The sequence below is a fragment of the Gobio gobio genome (assembly GCF_949357685.1).
Source record: "Gobio gobio genome assembly, chromosome: 11".
Taxonomy (NCBI): domain Eukaryota; kingdom Metazoa; phylum Chordata; class Actinopteri; order Cypriniformes; family Gobionidae; genus Gobio; species Gobio gobio.
Genome location: NC_137104.1, coordinates 35893888 through 35915516, shown reverse-complemented (window position 1 = coordinate 35915516; position 21629 = coordinate 35893888). Strand labels below are relative to the sequence as shown.

The window sequence follows — 21629 nt, the reverse complement described above, 5'->3', positions numbered from 1 at the left end:
GGCAAAAATGAAATCATTTTCTCACTCATCTTTAAAGTCTAGCCATACATGATTTTTTTTTTTAATTATATATATTTTTTTCTGTGAGGAAAGGGGCAGATGGGACATGACCCTATAGATTCTAACAAATAGCAATATGCCTCTAATTTAAATACTTTTCTAATAAGAGGTAGATCAAAAACGGTGTAAGAAGTGTGGAAAGAAAAACAAAACGATCACTTGTGCCCCTCTGGTCAGCGCTCGGCGCCACGCGCATACCCAGTGCGGAAGTGTTCGCGAGGGACTTGAGGTATCGCTGCGCGCGCTGGAGGTCTGGGGTGAGATGGAAGGATTCCCGCCACCCACCCTTTCCTCAGCTGAGGTAGACAATGGTCTTACTAGTGTGGAAGCATGGATGCACTCTTTTACCACAATCAAATCATATTTACATTCTGCATGAAAACAAAGGAATATTGGTTTTTCACTTATTTACTAAACGTTTTTCTTTGCTAAATGTTCATTTCATATATTTTTTTTTTGCTTTTTTCCACTTTGTATGATAAACAAAAAAATATAAATGAAACCTTTCGCACGTCCGTCTCTACGATACTGCTCGTTAGCCTAGAGACGCGCCCTTGACTATTGTAACCTATAGCTATTAACGCAAAGCATCAGAACAGTGTAACTTCCCAACCCCGACAAGCAATGACTGACGGTAAACACTGAAAATCTTCGGCATGTAAAGCCCAGTTTGATGCAAAAAGCCGTCCCAAGACCAAACGGAGCGCATTATTTGGAAAAGGAAAAAAAAAAGAAAAAGAAAAAAAAAAGAGAAAAAAAACTGAGCACGGGAAAAGAAAAAACAACCTCAATCGGGCTGGTCGTTACTTTTATTTTGATAGACAACTAGTCGCGTTGAGGATGAGGGGGTGTCAAAGAGGTTACAGCAGGACCTTGATTATCCCTGACCTCTATTGCTTGCATCCAACCCTAACTGAAGTGTAATGAAATGCGGGTGAAACGTATGCTACCACCGAGACAGTTATTAGCATATTAGCACGGCATTGCTGCGGTATGTACGGTTGGCGTTATTTCTCATTACCTTGACGGTGTTCAGAGGGTGGTGGCTCCTCAGCGACACTGAGGCGCTTTTCTTTCTATCTGTAGCTAACATAGAAGCCCAAACTCCGCTCTTTTACACACTAGATGTGCGTGCGCAAACTTATATACAGTTATTCATCATGCGCGCCGCAAACGGAGCCAGGCGGAGTTCGGGATTCATCCGTTAACTACAGACTAAATTTTACATTTTCTTAAAAAAATAAAAATGTTCAAGAACTATTAGCTTTATAAAGTATACAAAATACCACAAAGCAAAATAAAAAAAACAGAACATTTTTTTCATATATCATTTTCTTTTTTTCTGAGGTACTCTAGCCTGAGGTAGATCAGTAAAATGCATATTAACTTGGTTTCCTGGCCAACACCAATCAACACTTCCCTCAGTCATAAGTGGCAGTGTTGCTCCACCTTCGTTCATAATTTTACATATGTATATATATATATATATATATATCTATATCTATTAATCTATAAAATGCATCAGAATTTATAAAATGCCACTAAGGATCCCGGGACAGCGTACTTTCGTCAACAATCTTCTATCCATCTCAAGCCGAAGACCTTAAACCCCACCCCGTGTCACCCATTCCTTACCCCCTCCCAAAAAAAAAGGCTCGAAACGCCTTTTACACTCAAATGCTGCATTTCCCAATGAACTCAAATATCAAAAACTAAGTTTAACGTCTGTCAGTTAAGGACTGTGCATTTATCGTATTAAGGCAGGGACTGGGTGGCTGATTTTCCTATGATTTGCTTCAAAGAAATAGTGAGGGGAGGGAAAGTGTACACACTCTCACTGAAACTTCAGGAGGAATGGGTGCAAAAGTGGGCGGGGTTGTAAGGACATTCCCTGACCCCTGAGATGGACGCGTCCCGTGTCCTGTCAGTCTCCGAGAAGACGCGGTGGCTCTATTTCCTCCGGGTGACTGGTGGACCTGTGGCCGAGGCCTTGGGCTGCTGCTGCCGCCTCACCTGAGAGATAATCTCCTGGATCTTCCGCTGGGCCAGCTGGGAGATAAGATAACACACAAAAAAAAAAACCTCAAATCAAAGAGCAAAACAACAAAGCCATTACAGTACTTGAGCAAAAAATTTTAATATATTAAGTATATATTACTTCTGCCTTTTAAGTATTAATTACTTAATTATTAAATGCAGATCATCATTTAAATAAATACAATAGATTTTTTTTATTAGATTAGCATCCACTAATACATAACGATAGACAGATAATAAAAGTTTGGCATGACAACCCTTACAGATTATTTATTGGAATCAGAGAAAGAATTAAGTATTTTTCATTGGAAAAGTAGTAGTAGTAGTAGCTCAATCACCTGGCTTGCATAGAAGTGGCCTGTGATTTTTACTACTACTTGGTCATTTTCATCAGGCGTCTGGTCCCGCGGGACAACCACCTCTGCACTGGTCAAGTTCTGTAGTTCATTCACCTAAAGACAAAGAGCAGCTTGGTCATTCCTGGGATTCAGTGCCTTTAGTGTCCGCAGTAAAGATCATGATCTTACTGCCTTAAAATATTGAAACAATATCAAAGCTGTCTTACGGTATTATTTATGACCAAGCATAGTAAAGTTGATTTTTTTTGTTTGTTGACATTTTACAGCATCAGCATTTGACAACCACCATATAGCACCATTTTTCCTTTATGCGTACCCCATTTTCATGATAAATACAACACTTACTATGTGAGGTCCCCCCTCCCCCATTTTTATACATTGTTAGGTATATCAGTATTTATTCTCTCTAATGTATAGGTGTAAAAATGTATTTTAACAATAGCAATAAACCGTTTTAGCTTGCCCCTTCATTTATTGTCCACTCTGTTATTCTTGACTACGTTCCCTTCTATGAAAGTTGGAAAAACTAAATTATAAAATATCCTCTGTACAGCACTATGGCAAACTATTGTTTTGTTTATTGGTGCTATATAAATAAATGAATGACATCATATCATAAAGCAGTCATCACTTCTTTGGATAAATTGTGCAAGTGAGTGAAATCCCCAATTATTTTAATAGTCTATTTAAAAAAAATATATATTTGAAAGTCAATGTGGTCAACCTCAATACATCCACTCTGTTGAGGAAAATATAAAAAAAAAAAAAATCTAATTTAGTTTCGCTGCTCTCTGACATCACAGGGAAGCAAATTCGCAGATCCCTCGTTTGATGAGCCAGCAGTCAATAAAAGTTTTTTTTTTACTAACAAGGAAGTTTTCAGCTCAGAAACTTATAGGATATTCTTATATTACGATGGCCTTGTATCCATCAAAAGCTCAAGGAAAAGTTGAACTCTCCATTGGCGTGCGAGCTGGAAAAAAACAAACTCTGGTCAGGCCAATCACATTGTGCATAGAGTTGGTGGGCGGGCTTAACATAATGACGGCAGAGTTGTTGACGGGGTTCTGCGTTCTACTTGTAAACAAAGAAGCTGGCGAACATCGGTCTTTCGAATCGGCTTAAGCCGTGACTCTGGAAGACTTGGAGTTAAGCTTTTCTTTGAGAAAAGAACAAAGAGCGGCACTGAAGTCATTCTTAAGAAAGGAAGATGTGTTTGGAGTTTTGCCGACCGGATAGGGCGAAAGTTTAATCTATCAACTAGCTCCGCTTCACCTTCTGCATTGCTCTGGTTGGTTGTAGCGCTATCCTATTGCGTGCGGAGGGAATTTGAAAGACAACCGTTTATCCCGCCCCTCGGATTGAGCCCTGCCAATGGTGAGTTCCCAGACCCAACATCTTGATGTGGGTCTGGCTTGTCAGGCTACCCTTTAAGCACAAGACGTGAAAGAACTTTGTTTTAATACTCACACGATGAGCTGTTTGATAGCCAGCTTTCAGTCCATGTGCTCAGAAAACCATATATCAGTTTAGACTGATATGGCTTTAAAATGCATCCAAATAAACTTCCATGACGACTAAAAACCGCAATGTCACGTGAGCATGACCACAATAGTAATGACTGCCAAAAAACAGCATCTGTTTGGTTTTGATTGAGTATAATGCACAGCGCTTTAGAGTGGTGCAGTAATGACAAATTTGAAGGTCAAAACGTAGAAGCGAGTTAGCTTTTTAGCACTTCCGGTCCCTCGTACCAAAGTCAATGGGTTTTTGTTTAAATGGCTTTTTTTTTTTAAAGCTGTTACGTGTCTTGAAAAAGGCGGTTGCTAACAAGTGGCTAAATGGGACTGCAGAAGCTGTTGGGGACATTAACATCATCATGAAGAACAGGTAAGCTCAGTCTGCTTTTACAGCCTCGTTATGCTTATAATGGTGCTCTTTTAAACTATTCTAACTAAAACTTTCTGGGAAAATGTCGGAAGCTTAGTGATGATGACATGAAGTCGTGGGACCCTGGTGTAGTTTTTTTTATAGCCAACCTTTAGCTTTTTACTTCTGGCGACTGCATTTAGGCATCAAAATTAATTAAAGTTGTGTTCATCTGTGAAAATTATCTTGAAGGACAAAACCTGCAAGTATCGCAAAAAAAGGCGATCACTCCTAGATCCGCTGTGAAGTATAAATCAGCCTTTAGACTGCCAGTGTGACATATCTGCATCACTATTCTGGTAAGGAGGGGGGAAGGAACTCCTTAGCATTTAAGGATGCATGCACGAAAACGGCATGTTTTGAGTAAGGTACTCCTGCAAAACTGGAGGCTGCAGTTTCAGGACCTCATTTCTAGGACTCTAGTTTTTAGTGTGTTTTAAGCAAGGAACACACCAAACCGACGGCGACCAACTAGTGGCAACGAAAGCAGACTGCTGAGTTGGCTCACATCGGCAGCGTCTGGATCCAAAGTTGCCCTGACACACCAAGCAGACGCTCGACATCCGACGGCCAAGTAGCACGTCCGTTCTGCACCTGCGTAAGGGTAAATGGCTTTCTGTACCAGCTGGTGGCAATAGTCTGTTCTCGTTATTCAAAGCGGGAAACCGGAAGAGCTACAGGGATATAAACAAAGCACCTCATAATCTCGGTCACCACAGACGATCACTTCTGGGTTCTCATGCACTGGTTCGCTAGCTGAACAGCCAATCAGAATGATCAGATGGCCCGACAAGCACCGACGCCGATTCAACATGTCGAATCGGCTGAAAAATAGCCGACGGTGCAGAACACAACGAGAAAACTTAGTTGGCCGACGCACGAAAACTGCCCGATGGCCGATCGTCGCCTTGGTGTGTTACAGGCTTTAGCAGTTTAAACTATTTTATAGCACTAACTATTCAATTCTTTTTTTTTCCCCAGGAATGATTTAGGACAATATATCAATAATTTTTATAATGAAACTAACCTACGCTTAACCCTAAACATAACCCTCTTGAAATATTAACAATTATCATTTAACAATTTGTTTCAATAGGAGCCCCTATATTCTTGTGTTAAATTATTTCCTTGGAAATAAAGACAATTTTCTGTGTATGTGCGAGATTTAAATTCATTAGCCACGCAACATGGCGCTTCATGCCAGATGTGTGACCCACTTAAAGTGCAGTGGGCTAAATGGAAAAACAATTGTGCTACAAACAAGTGTGTTTGAACTGCAGCCTCCGGTATTGCCTGCGTTTGCTTGCACTCAAAAATGGGCATTTACAACATGGTATAGACAAAAAAAACAAAAACACAGTCTGGGGACACCTACAGCATATTACATCTTGTAAAAAAAGGGAAAAAACAGGTCCCCTTTAAACTGTAGCTCATTTGTTCCTAATAGGGTGGACATTTTTGATCTTCCATTTCGTTTATTTTGTTTTAGTAGTTAAATTTACCTGAGCTAGAACAACATTTTCAAATGTTTTACATAACCCTACTACGACTGCATAAATTGTATGATGTCCAAAAGACACCGGATGCCAGGAATGACCCAGCTATGAGCTTTGAATGCTGGGATAAATAAATCTGTAAAGCAAACATGAACATTGACAACGTATAAAAGTAAAGTGCCCGTTTACCGTTTTGCCCCCCTTGCCAATGACTCTGCCAGCAGCGAATGATGGCACTTTTATGTGAGCCTCTAATTTAACCTCCTCTTTCGGTCCAAAAAAGTTCTCCTCTTTTAACTTCCCAAAGATACGTCCCTGAGCCTGAGAAAAACAGCAGAGAGAATCAATGCATGATTATGCAATCAAATGACTGTCTATACATACAATAAATCGATTCATAAAATTAAAACATTTTTACCTTGAACTGTGCCTCTGGAGGTCCAGTAATAATGACCATTCTTTGCTTGGCGTCAATTTCATCAGCAGGTGCAATCTATTTAAGACAAAATGACAGATCTTCAACTTTAATTCTGCAACTGCATAGCAAAAATAATAATTCCTACTCATAACTAAAAAGGCACAATGTGTAATTTTCACACGCTTATACAAAACAAAGGCATAGCTTGATGCCTCGATTTCACGCAATCATGGGAGTTGTTGTCTTCAGATCTACAGCTAGTGAAATAGAATCTGATGTGACTCGGGCAAAAATCTTACTCATGGACGAGCTAATGTATTAAAGATTTATTAACGTTACTGTAGTATGAACCAGGGCGGAGCGTAACAAGGCCGCTGGAGTGATTGCTAATGAGGGACAAGCACAACACGTGGCTCAAGAGCAGTGGAAGCTTTTATTATGCTGCAGACGACCGATTCCGCTTCTTCCGGTTATGCGTATGTGGGCATGCGCAGCACTGTTTTATCATATTAGATGCATTAGAGTGTGTTGAAAGTTATGATGCTACTCTGAGCGTTCGGCTATTATGAGACACTTGTTGCACACTGCAGTAAGCTAGATTGATATTAGGCATGGTAAAAATATGGTACTCACGGTATATCGAGAAAACGAGATTTAAGCAATAAGACTTACTGTGTTGAGCTATATAACAAAATGATTCATTTTCTGTCAATGAATGTATCCAAACAGCTGCTCACCCGTCTAATAAAATGCATAATATATCAAAGCGTCTTTGGGGTTACCATGGTTTCTACAAAATAAAACTGGAAATTGAGGGTAACGTGGGTATAATGTCATTAGCTGCGTTTCCACCGCAGGAACTAGGAACTTTGGGGTGGTACTCGGTGTGTTTCGACCGCAGGAACCAGGGTCTAAATGAAGTTTTCGGGGAAATATTTCCCCCTCCAAACGGCGCTGCTCCCGAGGTAATACTTTTTCAAAGTTCGGGAACTTTCAGGGGTGGGACTTGGGCGCTGAACATACTGATTGGTTGAGCTAACGCAGCATTTTATTTCAACCGGCATTTTAAAAGTCTTTTGCGAGGTTTGTTCTGCGTTCAGTAAATATCAGTCTTGCTCTTTCTGTCCAATGGCACGCGTTCGTCTCAGCAATCGCACTGTCAATGTCCGTAATAGCTGATAACATACGTTGTCTTATTTTAAATCTAGCTTTACAAGCTTTCAGAATATGCTTTAGTATCAGTGCTTGTCTCTTTTCCGCAGTTTTGTTAATGCCTCTTTAGTAAACCAATACATAACCAGCAAAAGTAGCGCTGCTTTCATCTCCTCCATACTTGTTATTGTTGCAGACAGTGTCACGCAAAAATGATTACTGTCCGTCGCTGACTGGGAGGAGCAGCCACGCGCAGTCCTACATCACCGGACTAATTTGCCTAATCTTCACGGTACTTTAGACCGCCGTGGAAACGCAGACAGTAGCAGGTCTGGGGGGAAAAAAGTTCCTGGTACAAATTGCTCCGGGTAATTTCGGTGGAAACGCGGCTATTGATAGGCAACACACGGACACAGTCCGTGTACTGGTTAAAATTGCTTGTTTCTCTTGATTTAAACATTCGGGATAATGCAAGTCAACAAAATATATAACCTTGTTCTAGTGGTTTTTGGATATTTTAATCCATAAATCTTACATATTGTGCCTTTAAAAAACAGGATTAGAAAGGAAGATAAAAGGATACAAGTCATTCTTGCAGTCACTTACTTTGATTGATGCACCAGCAAAGCGACTGAGCTGTTTAATGTGTTGGCCCTGCTTGCCGATAATAGCACCAACTGCCAGTGCAGGAATGAAGAGGTGCACTGTTTCTGACTCCATCTGAGGCTGCTGACACAAATACACTCATGAGTTATGATCACGCATTTAACACAAAATAAATCTGCGTTTACGCGAGATACATCCAGAGCATATGCCAAAAGACAACAAACAACATCCTAGGAAAATCATTCACTCACGGTCAATTAACTAGTGAACTAACAGGGGTCATAACATGAGAAATGAAGACTTGATCTTTTGACTTCACCCTGCTTGGAAAACATACCGCAAGGTTCCAACTTGTGCATTGATCAAAAGCAACATCTATTCAAAGTAAGCTGCGAAAAGCATATTCAGATATCATCCTGATGTAAAGATAATATTTATTAATACCCTGCCTAATCAGCAAAAAGAAAATCTGTTCACCCAGTTATAGTGGGATAATAGAATATAACTGATGCTGTCTTTATGCTATATAATCATTTTAATAGAAGTCCCCAATTCAGTCTTAAGTTTGTGGCATGCAAAATTTATTTAAGAACTCGTATCACAGGTGCGATCAAACCACTTGAGCACTGCTGCAGCTCAATTCACATATTAAGTTATTAAAAGGCAAAGTAGCCAAAAATAATAATATTGGGTCTCATTCACTAAGCATGTGAACGCACAAATTTGTGCGTACGAGCGATTTTAAGAACAAATCACGTTTCACCAAAAATTTCGTAATTAAATTTATTCTAAATTTTCAACAAAAAAACATTAGCAAAAAGCACTTACTCTGTACTACCATATAATTGTGTTAAGTTATAGCCCATTTCATCCAAACACAACTATAATTACATTAAAGTTTGTTGCATTATATTATATGATCCATATATAAAATGATATAATGAAATTAACTATTAATACAATTTTATTTCATCTTAAATACATTCCATCATAAACAGTTAAAGAGTAAGAAAAGCATGCGTTATAGCTTCAGCTGAAAGTGTTCTCTGAATAACGCAGATATACGTGTGCGTAGAGCTGGCTAATGAGAGGTCTGTAATCTGTTTATTGTGAGAACTGGTTCGATGAGTGACGAAAGGCTGTAAGGAAAGCGTGTGCAGAAAGCCTTTATATGGCTTGGTTTGGCCGTGTTTTACGCAAATGACTGACCTTGTGAACACAGCCGCTCATTTTGAATACTCCAAATTCACTAACATTAGAATAAGATTAAGAACAAATTCATGTGCGTACACACGTGTTGTGAATTAGGAAATTAGTTTTTCCCGTGAGAAGTTCTCCTGTGCGTACAAATACAAATTAACCCACGCAATTATTAGTGAATGAGACCCGCTAATACTAAATTTTTTACTTATATAAAATGGACCAAAAAAAATGTTGATAAAAAAAGAAAAGAAAATCTTGGTTAAAGACCATACAAATGTAGATTCAAATTAACTATTCAGATTAGGGCAAGAGGTGAAAAATAAATCACTAAGCAATATAGCCAAAATGACACACCTGTGCATTTCATTCTAATATATGGGTTAATCCAACTCAATGTTATTCATGCCCTTTCAAACTTGACAACGTTCATTCCCACCCATCACACACACACACACGGTCTACATCACGTGTTAAACATCTGACCCACAATTTTTCAGCATTTCTGTTAGCTGTGGAGGCCGAGCGACATCCCCTGAGCAGCAACTAATCAGGGAGCAGACATTTGTCCCTTCAGCAGATCCAGTAGCGAGCAGCCAAGCCATGCAGTGCATGGTGGGTAATAAATAAAAACTTACAGAAAAGGCTGTGCTGCTGCTGGAAGAGAGCGTAGAGGCCCAAAACGGCACCTCGCCCCCAAACACGCTGCACTACGGGAGAAACATACACATTAACACGCACACTCCCACACACACACACTATACAACCGTAACCAAAAGTATTGGCAGTGACATTAATTCTAGGTTTCGCAAAGTTTTCTGCTTTTCACGTTTTCTTTGGTATACTGCAAAACAATGATAAGCATTTCATATGTTTTAAAGGCTTTTATTGGCAGAATATATACAAAAAGTCAATATTTATAGTGTTGACCCTTCATAAACACAGCAATTCGCTCTGGCATGCTGGATATCAGCTTCAGCCAAATCCTGACACGGTTTCAAAATTGTTGCATGTAACCATCTCTAAGCCACTTCATTATCATTCATGCCTTCATTCTCCATCATGCTGGAACATGCATGGATCACTAAATTGCTCGTGGATCGCTGGGAGAAGTTGCTCTTGCAGGACGTTATGATACCATTCTTTATGTTTCTTGGCAGTGTTTTTGGGCAGGATTGTGAGAGCCCACTTCCTCGGATGAAATGCAAACCCCACACATGGACGGACTCAGGATGCTTCAATGTTGGCACGACACAGGACTCATGCTAGCGTTCACCTTCTCTTCTCCAGACGATCGATTTTCCAGATGTCCCGAACAGTCGGAAGGGGGCTTTTTCAGAGAAAATTATTTTACACCAGTCTTCTGTGGTCCAATCCTTGTACTTCCTGCAGAATTTTAGTTTGCCCATGATGTTTTACTTTGAGAGAAGTGCCTTTTTTGCTGCCCTTTTTGACACCAGGACATTGTCCAAGTCTTTGCCCTGACTGTGTATGCAGATGCACTCACACCCACCTGCTGCCAATACTGAGGAAGCCCTGCACTGGTGGTGCCAACTCGTACTTGTTCACACTTTCCCATGTGCTGATATTAGTGAAATTAAATTATGTTAGCTGGTCATTTTGTGCCAGGGCAAAAAATAATTAATTTGGGTTGTTAATTTTTTTGGCCAATTAGGGTTTTTGCTGATCATCTGATCATTCTGCACAATAACTTGGAAACAACGTGAATCAACACCACAACAACTGAAACCACAAACTTTGCGAATGTATGTCACTGTATAATTTTGGCCACGGGTGTAGGCTAGGTGCCCACTTCACATATTGCCATTGCATTCATTAACACGCTCTCAACAAGTGCACACCAAACACATCTCTCACACACACACAGAATTATATCTAATTTTGTTACCCCAAATGATTGATAGCCAGCTTGAGCCCCAGCCGGAGGTCCTGATACCACAGAGGGCGACATCCCTCCACTCGCTGCGCCGGGAAAAAGACCCAACGCGTTTAGATTGAGCCCTGGTATCAGGTTAGATTGTAGCTAGAGGAATAAAAGGGCAGAGATTTTTTTTTTCTGAAGTTAAAGTTGTTGTGCTGTATGCAATCTCAGATGAAAATGAAGCCATAATGCCATCATTGCAGACTTACATGCATGGCAGCAACGTCATTCTCGTAGGACTCACGGACTTTCTTCATGACTTCTTCTTCTGCTTTTGCGCAAGCATCTAATGTACCCTTAACGGTAATGGTACGCTCTGGGTTATACAAAGTCAGATCCTGCAGACTGGGATTGGAGGGATATGGAAAGAAAGGAATAAAGAAACATGTACTCTGTTAATACAAATACACAGGGCTCAACATTAACTCTTTTGCTCACCAGCCGCTTTGTGGCTAGTGGTTTTCCAAAGTTACTAGCCACGCAGCATTTTCACTGGCCACAATTTTGACATTGATCCCATTGGAAAAAACGGAAACAAAGATATTTTTAAGATCTCCATTTGGTAGCAGGTATATTAGACTGCTGTCTTAAGACCTGACGCACTGATCCATTATACTGTTACACATGCGTTTTCCTTCTCATTTTACGTTCACTTAAGACATAACTGACGTGAATGACATGTTTACGTGAATACTTGCCAAGACCAGCATTGACATTATTTTGTGTGTATTTGACGATTTAAGGTCAATAAGCGGCAAAAAAGAACTTAATTTAGCAAAAAATTCTGTGGAAATTAGTCAAATTAAGCGCTATACGTACAATCCCACGCCGAAATTCAAGCCTTGTAATATCAACAATATTCAGCCGGAGCAAATGAAAGGAGTGGGTGAGGGGAGGCGGGTTTGTGTCTCAACTCGCTGTCAGAGAGATGAGAAAGCGTGAAAGCACAGCTTGTATCTATTCTGCGGAAAACAAGTGTTTCAGATATTTCACATGTATAATATGGATCGAAAAATAAATATGGTTGACAACACTTCATTGAACTTAGTTTATTATTTGAGATGCTGTTTAAAAAAGACTTCAATTGAAAAATTATATATCCTATAAAATTCAACCCAGGTGCTAATGTCAAGCCCTGCAAATAAATGCTAAAGAAAGCCAGTGTTATATAATAAACTATTAAAAAAAAAATTGTAACAGGAATAAAGCTAAAATAAATATAAATATTAGATGTATCAATATTTCCTTGGCTGAATGGAGTTTAAATTACTAAAAATAAAGCCAAATAAAATGAAGTGCACAATTATTTGGTGAAAAAACCCCCACCTGAATCTATAAAATAAAAGCCAATTCAAAATATGAATACATCGTATAAAAGTATATAAATAATACTAAAATAACACTAAAGATAACCAGTGGACGCAAAGCAAAAACACACCAGGTTTAAGTCCTTTGGTAAAGTGTCATAGACGGAGTCGTCAACCTTAGACATACGCGCCAAAAGGGGCAACTAGTCACATGCGAGTGATGAAAGCAAGAAAGGGGCATTTTATTTAGTAATATATAATTATTATTATTATTATTTATATTTAATAAGAAAATCTTAATTCCGTCATATTTGAAGGTCAAACTACCACTTGAAGTAACAGTCCTCATTATTATGCATCTTACATTTAATAATATGCTGGATGGAAGCCAAACACTTCAAATGAACTGTGCAGCATGGATAAACCCACTGGACAAGTTAAATGCATAATCAGCGGGTCACACAGTGTAAATCAGAGGGTTGCCTCGAGCAAAGTTAAAACGATGATCTCTGCAGAATAAATATGACATCTTGGGAAGTTTAAATCATGTCATGTCAAGGTGCATGCTGGGAAACATAACCCAGCACACAGTTATGAAAAAAAAAAAAAAACACATTGCTGACTTCATAAAGTATAAAGAACACACAACAAAAAAAAACACCCTTACGGTGAGATTGTGATCTTTGTGTCAGTATCTTGTTCGATTTTCTTCAAGTTGCGTCCCTCCTTTCCAATCAGACGGCCGACAAAATTATTATGAGCCAGAATCTTTAGAGGAACTTCTTCAGTGCTGTGTATATGGAAAAAAGATAGAGAGAGACAGAGAAGGGTATAATGTGACTAAATGTGCAACATTTGAATGTAAATGTCTAGGGAGTTTGTGTAACATTGTAGCATGACAAAGACGGATCAACAAACAGTATGACAGTGTGTGTATCATCGCACATTTTAGTGTCAATTGCCTCTTTCTGCATGATCTCCATGATGTTTCGACAGGCAGAACTGCAGCCCTCTGGAGTTGAGTGAACAGTGATGGGCTTCTCCGCGGCCCCTGCGTTCTCCTTACGATGGATATCAATCCTGTGTGCACATACACAATACGTAATCAGTGTGCCTGGGACACACCAGACAATTTTCAAATCAAATTTAAAACTGTGGGAGACCACAGACATGAGGGCAGTTTCAACCGATTCTTAGCTTAAATGCACATACTAGAAGACTCATCCGGACCACGAGACCACACACCTGTCAATTGTAGTAACTTTCACAGTGAGACGAGATCTCACGGAGACTTGCGAGATCAAACGTGACTTGAGAAGAAAAAAAAAAAAAAAAGGAGGACGATCGACAACGTCAGCCGGTTCTCCTGGCATGAGTTTTGTTTTACGGGAAGGAAAACAAAGGAGAAAAAAAAAAAAAGAATATGGATCATCTTTCTCAATACTCCACTTTTGTGGCATGTTTGAGGCTGCCAGGTTTTAGCTATAGAAGCACGCAACATCTGGTTGGTGAAGCTTGCTCGCTCTCAATGGCTATCATGTAGGAGGCAGCCTAATCAAAAAATGTTTGACATTTAAGATTTGGGATCATGCTGCACGATCGGGAGCAGTAAAATAATCGTAATGACACCATACAATTGAGGATTTTTTGGACAAATTTGTTTGCGGGCCACGCCCCTTGATCACTTGGGGATGCAAATCGGGCTCAATATGAGGCTTAACATTTTTCTAAACAGGTCTATAGAACAAATGGGCTAAGTGATGATACTTAAGGCAGAGCCACACAGCTTATGTGCTCGGTGTGAATGTAGTAATATGTTAATATGGGCGGCAAAATAAATATGTGGTGCTTGCTTATGTGCGCTCTGGGACTGTTTACAAGTACGAACACAGAGTATTCTTACTTTGAGTGAGTCTGCTTGGTTATGTTGCGGATGGTAGCACCTTCCTTGCCAATAATAGCTCCTACAAACTGGGTGGGCACCAACATGCGTAGAGGCACGTCTGACTGTAGTTTAGGTCTCGCGCCCAGATTAGGAGAGCCTTGGCGAGGCGGTCCACGTGGGTTGAAACCTCTCCTGCCGCCCACGGCAGGGGCATCTGTAGCAGCAGTCTCATCTGGGATATAGGAAACCTTTAGTGCGTAGTTCTCCATAAGGAAGCCATTTAATTTGTCCAATGCTCTGGAAAAGTGAGTGCAGAGGGATGGAGAACATTAACTTACACATTTCACTAATGTAAATAGATCTTTTAAATTAAGAACTCATTTTTTAAAAATCATGTTGTAGTTAGAAGTTAAAAGTCAGTGAAAGGACAAAAGCCACAATGGATAAACAAAGCTACTTTTATCTACGAACATCCCACTTTCTTGTATGGGGGATATTATGCTTAAAGAAAATTTTTTAATTATGAACACATTTCATTAAAATATTGATTCCATTCTTGCATAAACATGTTTGAAAACCATGTAAATTACATGGTTTTGGTTTTACTACCCCTTTAAATAGTTTGCTTCTTGCTGATTTGGATCAAAATAAAATGGTACAAATATAAACTGCAGAAAATAAACAATATGGGCCAAATAAACTATGTTTTGTCTATTCAATATTGCCCATTTTTGCAGAATAGCCCAGACGACTGAGACAAAGGGCATGAAATCAGTCTCTACTTTTCCGCTTCCACCTCAAACAGGACATAAGACTTAACCGAAACCGATGGGGAGTTTAAGAGCATAATGCTTAGACATGATGGAACGCCAGAGCCCTTTAAAGCCACCAAATCTTTCATTGACAACCACTAGCGGATGGTAACAGGAACTCCCTATTGTGCACAAACAATTGCAGAAGATTCTTTTATCAAAGTCTTTCCATTCATTTACCAGAGGTTACTTCACCAACCCCTGCGACCGCTCTGCAGTTCTACTAATCAAACAGTAGGTGGCACTGAATGAGTTATTATAATTGCTGAATAAAATCCCAATAGCAGTGCATGTGGAACTGACAGTCTCACATTTCACTGCGAGACGTGGGACAGAGACGCTCTGGAGAGGGTGGAGTGGTGACCGAATCAGACAGAGGCAGATGATACTCACTCTCTGGCTTGGTCCTTTGCGGCATATCGCACATTGACTACAGCGGTCTCCGTGTCGGTGTTGACTGAAGATGGAAGAGAAAGAAGACAGACCAAGGGGGAGAGAGAATTACCTAATCTTTTAATATATGGATTACTACTTAAGTGACAATCTGCTGAAGAGCACATCCTACCTTGTTCACAGCTCTCCACTGTGCCGTACTGCGCTAACAACCCGTCCAAAACCTGTAGATGAAGACAAGCAACAAACCTTCAGATTAAGACTAATGGTGTAAGAGACTGATAGAAGAACGGGTTCAAAATATTGAACAGTTAAAAGTTAAAAATTGACCTAAAAACCCATTTACTCACCCTCATGTTGATCCAAACCGGCATGACTTTTTCTTCTGTGTCAGAAGAAATAGTTGCTTCTGAACCATATTAAAAAAAAAGAAACATTAGCTTTTGTGTTGCTCAGAAGAAAGTCACACAGGTTTGGAACATAAGGAAGAGTAAATAAACATTTTTCTTCAATATACATAGTCACTGCAGTCAATGAAACGGAAGTTGCGATAGATCTTCCATATTGTGACGTACATCTGAAAATGTAATGGATTATCAAAAAAAGAAAAGGAACTTTGTTCTATGGATTTTGAGATGGAGCGTTGCACTCAAAATAGCTGGGATAGGGTTAAGGTGGAATAAATTATTGGAGAAGTCCAGCATGTGCCACCAGAGAGAAGTCTTGTTTTTTTTTTTTGGTACTTTGTAAAGAAAGACTACACGCCTGCACATACACATTCAAATGTGAATGCCTTTTAGACTAAACGAGTATTACGCATGTGCTATCACAGTTTTCACAGATTTGCGTCTTTGAAGTTTCCACGGAGATAACGTATCGTTTGCAAAAACGTGCACTTTGAAACTGGTTTCAAAGTTTGCGTTCTCAGGCCACCAAAACGCCCTTGTCATGTAAAAGAATGGCCATAACGTATTAAGTTCTGTTTTCACTTGAAAACGGATCCTAAATTAAGAACTAATGATTTTTACAACGGAAATTAATCAACTAAAACTGGACAATGACTTTCTTCTAGAGCTGCTGTACAAACAAAACCTTTGCTGCATTAATTTCCTGTTATCGCTGTAAAGCTGCTTTAAAACAATCTGTATTGTATAAGACTTGACTTTTAACTGGAAGGTCCAGTTATGACATTCTTTAAACTTTACCCTTTTTTTCCCCCATATTTTTTTTTTTTTAAATACCCACACAGATCAATTGTTCACAAGATCTATAACATGCAATCTTATCATTTCATGTTGACTTAAAACAGTTTGCCTCTTGCTGATTTGGATCTTGACCAAAGATTTAAACTCAAATCTCACATAGCTTTTTGTGTAATCTCATACTTTAAAATCATGATACCCTCTCCAAATAAATAAAGTACTGTTTTACACCTCCTTTTCCACAGTTGTTCGCATCCACCACTCCTGCTCTGAAAGAGGCATGCAGGCGAACACTGAACATGGGTAAAAGGAAGCCTACAGGCTTTCGCACACACCAGCCCCCTATACGTCACATACTAATGTCCCAACCCCCCTAACCGCCACCACTTCCTTTCTCCATTCCAAGCAGTCCTATTGGTTGGCGTGTACATTACTATGGAATTCCCAGCAGCCATTGGGCATCTCTAGTCATTGGCTACATAACCAGTCAGTCATTGAGTCCAGGCCAATAAGAGGTGGCTTCCTTAAAATCGGGTGAAAGAGGAAGGGGGTGTGGTTGGCTTTCAGACAATATGCAGTGAGGGGGAAGGGGGGGGGGGGGGTACGGGCTGATCTACACATTTTGGGTGTCCACACATGGAGAAGGCCTGTAGCAAGACGGGGCAGCAGGTTAAAATCCAGCCCCGGCTAAGCTCGCCTGAGCCTGGTCACACAGCAAAATGCACATCCCCAAAGCTACGCCATCACAGATAACACATATACACACACACACTCCAAGATCTCAACATGTGCCCACAGTAACAAGACAATACAAACACAAATACCTTCTACCTGAATGCAAATGGAAGGTCAAACTCAAAAGAAAAACAAAGGGAGAGATTAAATAACTAAAAATCGCGCTCAAGTAGGTACTTGACATTTTTGCAGCCTGACATCATGTGACTGTGGATTCATTTTGAGCTGAAATAAGAGAAGGAAATTTAACATACTATAAAATAAGCATTTATTTGCAATTCCATGGGAAACAAAACAATTACACATGGTCCAATTTTTGGGGGATTAACATTTGGTACAGTAAGTTGATACACCTATCTGAGTGCAAATACAGCATAGCCAACTAAACCCTTGTGGTTTTAAAATAGTACAACCAAATTTGTGTCTAAAATTGAGATGTACTGCTTACATTTTTAAGGATAGGATTTAAGGAAAGGATATTCAATTCATTAATGCCTGTTGAAAACTCAGCTTTGCCACTACAGAAATAAACTAAATACTATTAGAACAGAAAAGTTATTTGAAATTGTAATATTTCTAAATATTACTGCTTTACCACATTTTGTTTCAATAAATGCCTTGAGCATCAGAGAATTAAACAAATAATAATAATAACCTTTTGAACAGTAGTGTACAATAAAATAATGCTAACACTTCCCATCTAGCTTTTTCACAAATGGACTACAGGCTAGAATATATTAAAAAAAGTATTTATGACCTTGACAATTGACTTTTAATCTGCCAAACTGAGAGGATAATTCACCATGGGTTCCCTCTGGAATTTCCTATGGCTTTTTAGCATAGTAGTTTCAACAACAACAAAAGATTCCAGGAAAAAAAACGGGTTTGTGATAAACACCACTTTAAAAGACTCATGCTTTGTTCTAAAACAAAATGACAATCATATTTCAAAAGTGAATTTTAAAGCATTTACTACATATTTGATTTTTTTTACTACATTTCAGTACTTGTAGATGCCTTTTGTGTAAAGTTGCTACTAATTGTAAATCGCTATTCAGAAACGTATGTAATACTACAAGTCTTAAAGTCACTGGATATTCCCAAGGAAGCCCATGGTTTAAATGATCATTGTCTTCCGGGTTAACGGACTACAAACAGATTAGTATTGTTCAGCAACAGAATAGAGCTGAGTACTAAACTACAAAAGAGCTTACCGCCACAAGGCAAAACCTGAGTAGACATGATTCTTCAGATGGGCCATAAATACTTGATACTGGAAAACATGAACAGCCATATAGAAATTTACAGAAGTTTAAGTGATATTTTATATACAAGTTTAACATTAAAAACGATATTTACAGTGCTAGTGAAGTGAGCAAACTATTGATATCCCCCGCCAACAAATTTCTCAAATTCAGCCGGGACGCTTAAAACAGGATGTTGTCAACTTTTAAAGCATGCCATCAATTCAATTTAACGGATACATCATTGTAGTAGATGCATATACACACTCCAATTGGACCATTCTTGTATCTATTTGCATACTGAATTGTGTTTGTAAGAGAAGAAAACCCAATATAATGTGCCCATTATCCATTCAGGGAAGCAAACATTTCATTTTTCATAAATTACATTGAGGCCACGAGGAAGTACAGTCTGCTGTGTTGGTGTATTGATTATCCAAACTTTAAAAACACACCATGGTGACCACTAAAATATTAATAAAACACAAGTTTAATTATAATAATTAAACCGTTTACGGTCATAATATTCTAAAACATTTCTCAGATTATTCTCATTTCTCTTTCATATGATACACATCTTGTTTTACAGTGAAATCTTCACTGATTTTTATAAAGTAAATCGCAAGAATAAACTTTATTCTGAACTAAAAGCAACTCTGGTTTACTTCAATTTATACAACCACCATCTGATAAAATGTTGTAGGTTTATTTTAATTATACATCAGGCACCATTTCTTTGTACATTTGCTCCACAATTTAAAATAAATAAATAAAGAGCTTTGATCATAATACTAAGCATTTAAATATCTTGTGTAATTTTAAAAGCCATGTTAGCGTCAAGGCGATTTATATGACAAGGTAAACACCACATTATAAACCATTTAAAATACTATATTGAACATTTCAACTTGACATAAGATAGAAAATCTAAAATGCATTTCAATGTTTTCTGATTAAAAAACGTTTTCGGATATAGCATTATAATTAGTCAGAATGCGTTTACCAGTCAAAAGAACATGATGAAAGGAGGAGCTTTGCCTTCCAAATAAATTTGTGCGAGTTTTGAGTGACCTAGTCAAGATGACTTGGTCAGGTCTAGATTTAAAGGGGTGGTAAACCACGATTTCACTATTCTAACTTTAGCTAGCGTGTAATGTTGCTGCTTGAGCATAAACAACATCTGCAAAGTTACAACGTTCAAAGTTTAAAGCAAAGGGAGATATTTGCTTTTAAAGAAATCAGTTTCTAAGAACTACAGCAAACGGCCAGTAGGCGACTACAGACATTCCTCCAGGGTTGGTGACATCACCAGGCTCAATTTACATAAACCCCTCCTCCGAGAATATTAGGCCATTTTGTATCGCGGCGCTGTTGTGGTATAGTTAGGCTGGAGTTTTGTTGCCGCGATGCCAAGGAAACGCTGTTATTTTCATCCGGATTGCAGGTCTGGGGTACTTGCTCTGTTCAGCCTTCCTTGGGACGGGGGTGCGTTGCAGAGCGTTTAACATACAACATGTTGCACGTGTGTATGTGACAGCGGGGAACAGGCGCGCGCGGGGCTCCCTGCAGCACATCTCACGGAGGAAAACATCCACCGTCTTCGCGATTTCAATGCCGGATTTGCACAACGTCAGCTGCGTGAAAACACTGCCAGTGCGTGGATGCACGACGCGCGCGCTGCACATTTCACGGAGGACAACTTCCACAAACTTCGCGAGTTCAATACAGGATATGCACAACGGCTTGTCCTGAAAGCTGGATTTACAAACAGAAGCCGTTTACGGGCCACAACCTGTAAGTCTGATTTATTTTTCATCGATGCGTTTTCCTGTAATAGGTTGTAGCAAGGAAGTAAACCGATGACAACGCTGTTCTGCAAACCAGTCTGTTAAATGCTCATTCATACTTAACGTTATCCGACGAACACCTAACGTTACAAACACTAACGTTAAAATCTCAACAGCGAACCTGGCATTAGTGTAAATGATTCTTTGATTAGAGCTTTTATGTATTGTTTATCTACAGGCATGCTAAACATGGTTCTGTGTGTGATTTGGCTAACTTACTAGTTAAAGCCAGTGCTTAGTGTTCGTTTTGGGTTAGTTCTTGCGACAGATATTTGGCTATAATCGTTCTAAAAATACAAAAGTTAAAGTGCCATTCAGTAGCGATTATAGATCCGCAGTCTTTACTCTCGAGGACTGAACAGGTTCTGCTCCATCATCTTCACTCAAATGTTCTGGGTCTGATTCGGGCTCATATGGTTTTATTGACGCCGTTGTTTCTAATACTGACCAAAGCACAGCCTCCGATAAAGGTAAGGGGCGTGACGTTTCCGACAAACGTGCACTGCGGTTAGCGAATCACAACACACTGGGCCAGCTAACCAATCAGAGCCCATCGCATATTTTTGAGGGACTGGCTTCATACAACCCGGAAAGCATCAGACCGTGGAGGGACAGAGCAGTGTAGAATAAAGGTCAAATATATGAAAAATAAGGCAATTTTTTTTAAACGAAGCATGAACACATGTTACAGTGCACCCCACAAACACAATCAAGCCTTCAAAAGAATGTGTTTTACCACCCCTTTAAATGGATGTACTTTTTTATACTAGGGTTTACAGTGATGATTTATATTGGGGTTTACAGTGAAAATGTCAATAATTTAACTAAATAAAAGAGATCATACAAAATGCATGTTTTTTTTTTATATTTAGGATGGTCCTGAATAAGATTTTACATAATTTTTTTTACATATAGTCCACAAGACCCAAAAAAAAAAGAAAAAAAAAAGGAATTTATTAAAATAACCCTGTTCAAAAGTTTATGAACCATTACTTCTCAATACTG

The 21629-nt window shown here is 39.2% G+C and overlaps 1 protein-coding gene across 1 annotated transcript in view; it reads right to left on the bottom strand.

Moving 5' to 3' along the window:
• Nucleotides 1–1867: 1867 nt before the first annotated feature.
• Nucleotides 1868–21629, bottom strand: part of igf2bp3 (insulin-like growth factor 2 mRNA binding protein 3) — a gene marked incomplete at its 5' end in the record, with an annotated part of 33624 nt that continues 13862 nt past the window's right edge. Inside the window, 13 exon segments of the mRNA XM_079829581.1 lie at nucleotides 1868–2109; nucleotides 2436–2549; nucleotides 6071–6202; nucleotides 6300–6374; nucleotides 8058–8177; nucleotides 9896–9967; nucleotides 11167–11301; nucleotides 11409–11544; nucleotides 13174–13296; nucleotides 13452–13586; nucleotides 14410–14688; nucleotides 15597–15660; nucleotides 15769–15820. Of these exon segments, the coding sequence (XP_079685707.1) occupies nucleotides 2011–2109; nucleotides 2436–2549; nucleotides 6071–6202; nucleotides 6300–6374; nucleotides 8058–8177; nucleotides 9896–9967; nucleotides 11167–11301; nucleotides 11409–11544; nucleotides 13174–13296; nucleotides 13452–13586; nucleotides 14410–14688; nucleotides 15597–15660; nucleotides 15769–15820 (1536 nt within the window). The 3' untranslated portion in view covers nucleotides 1868–2010.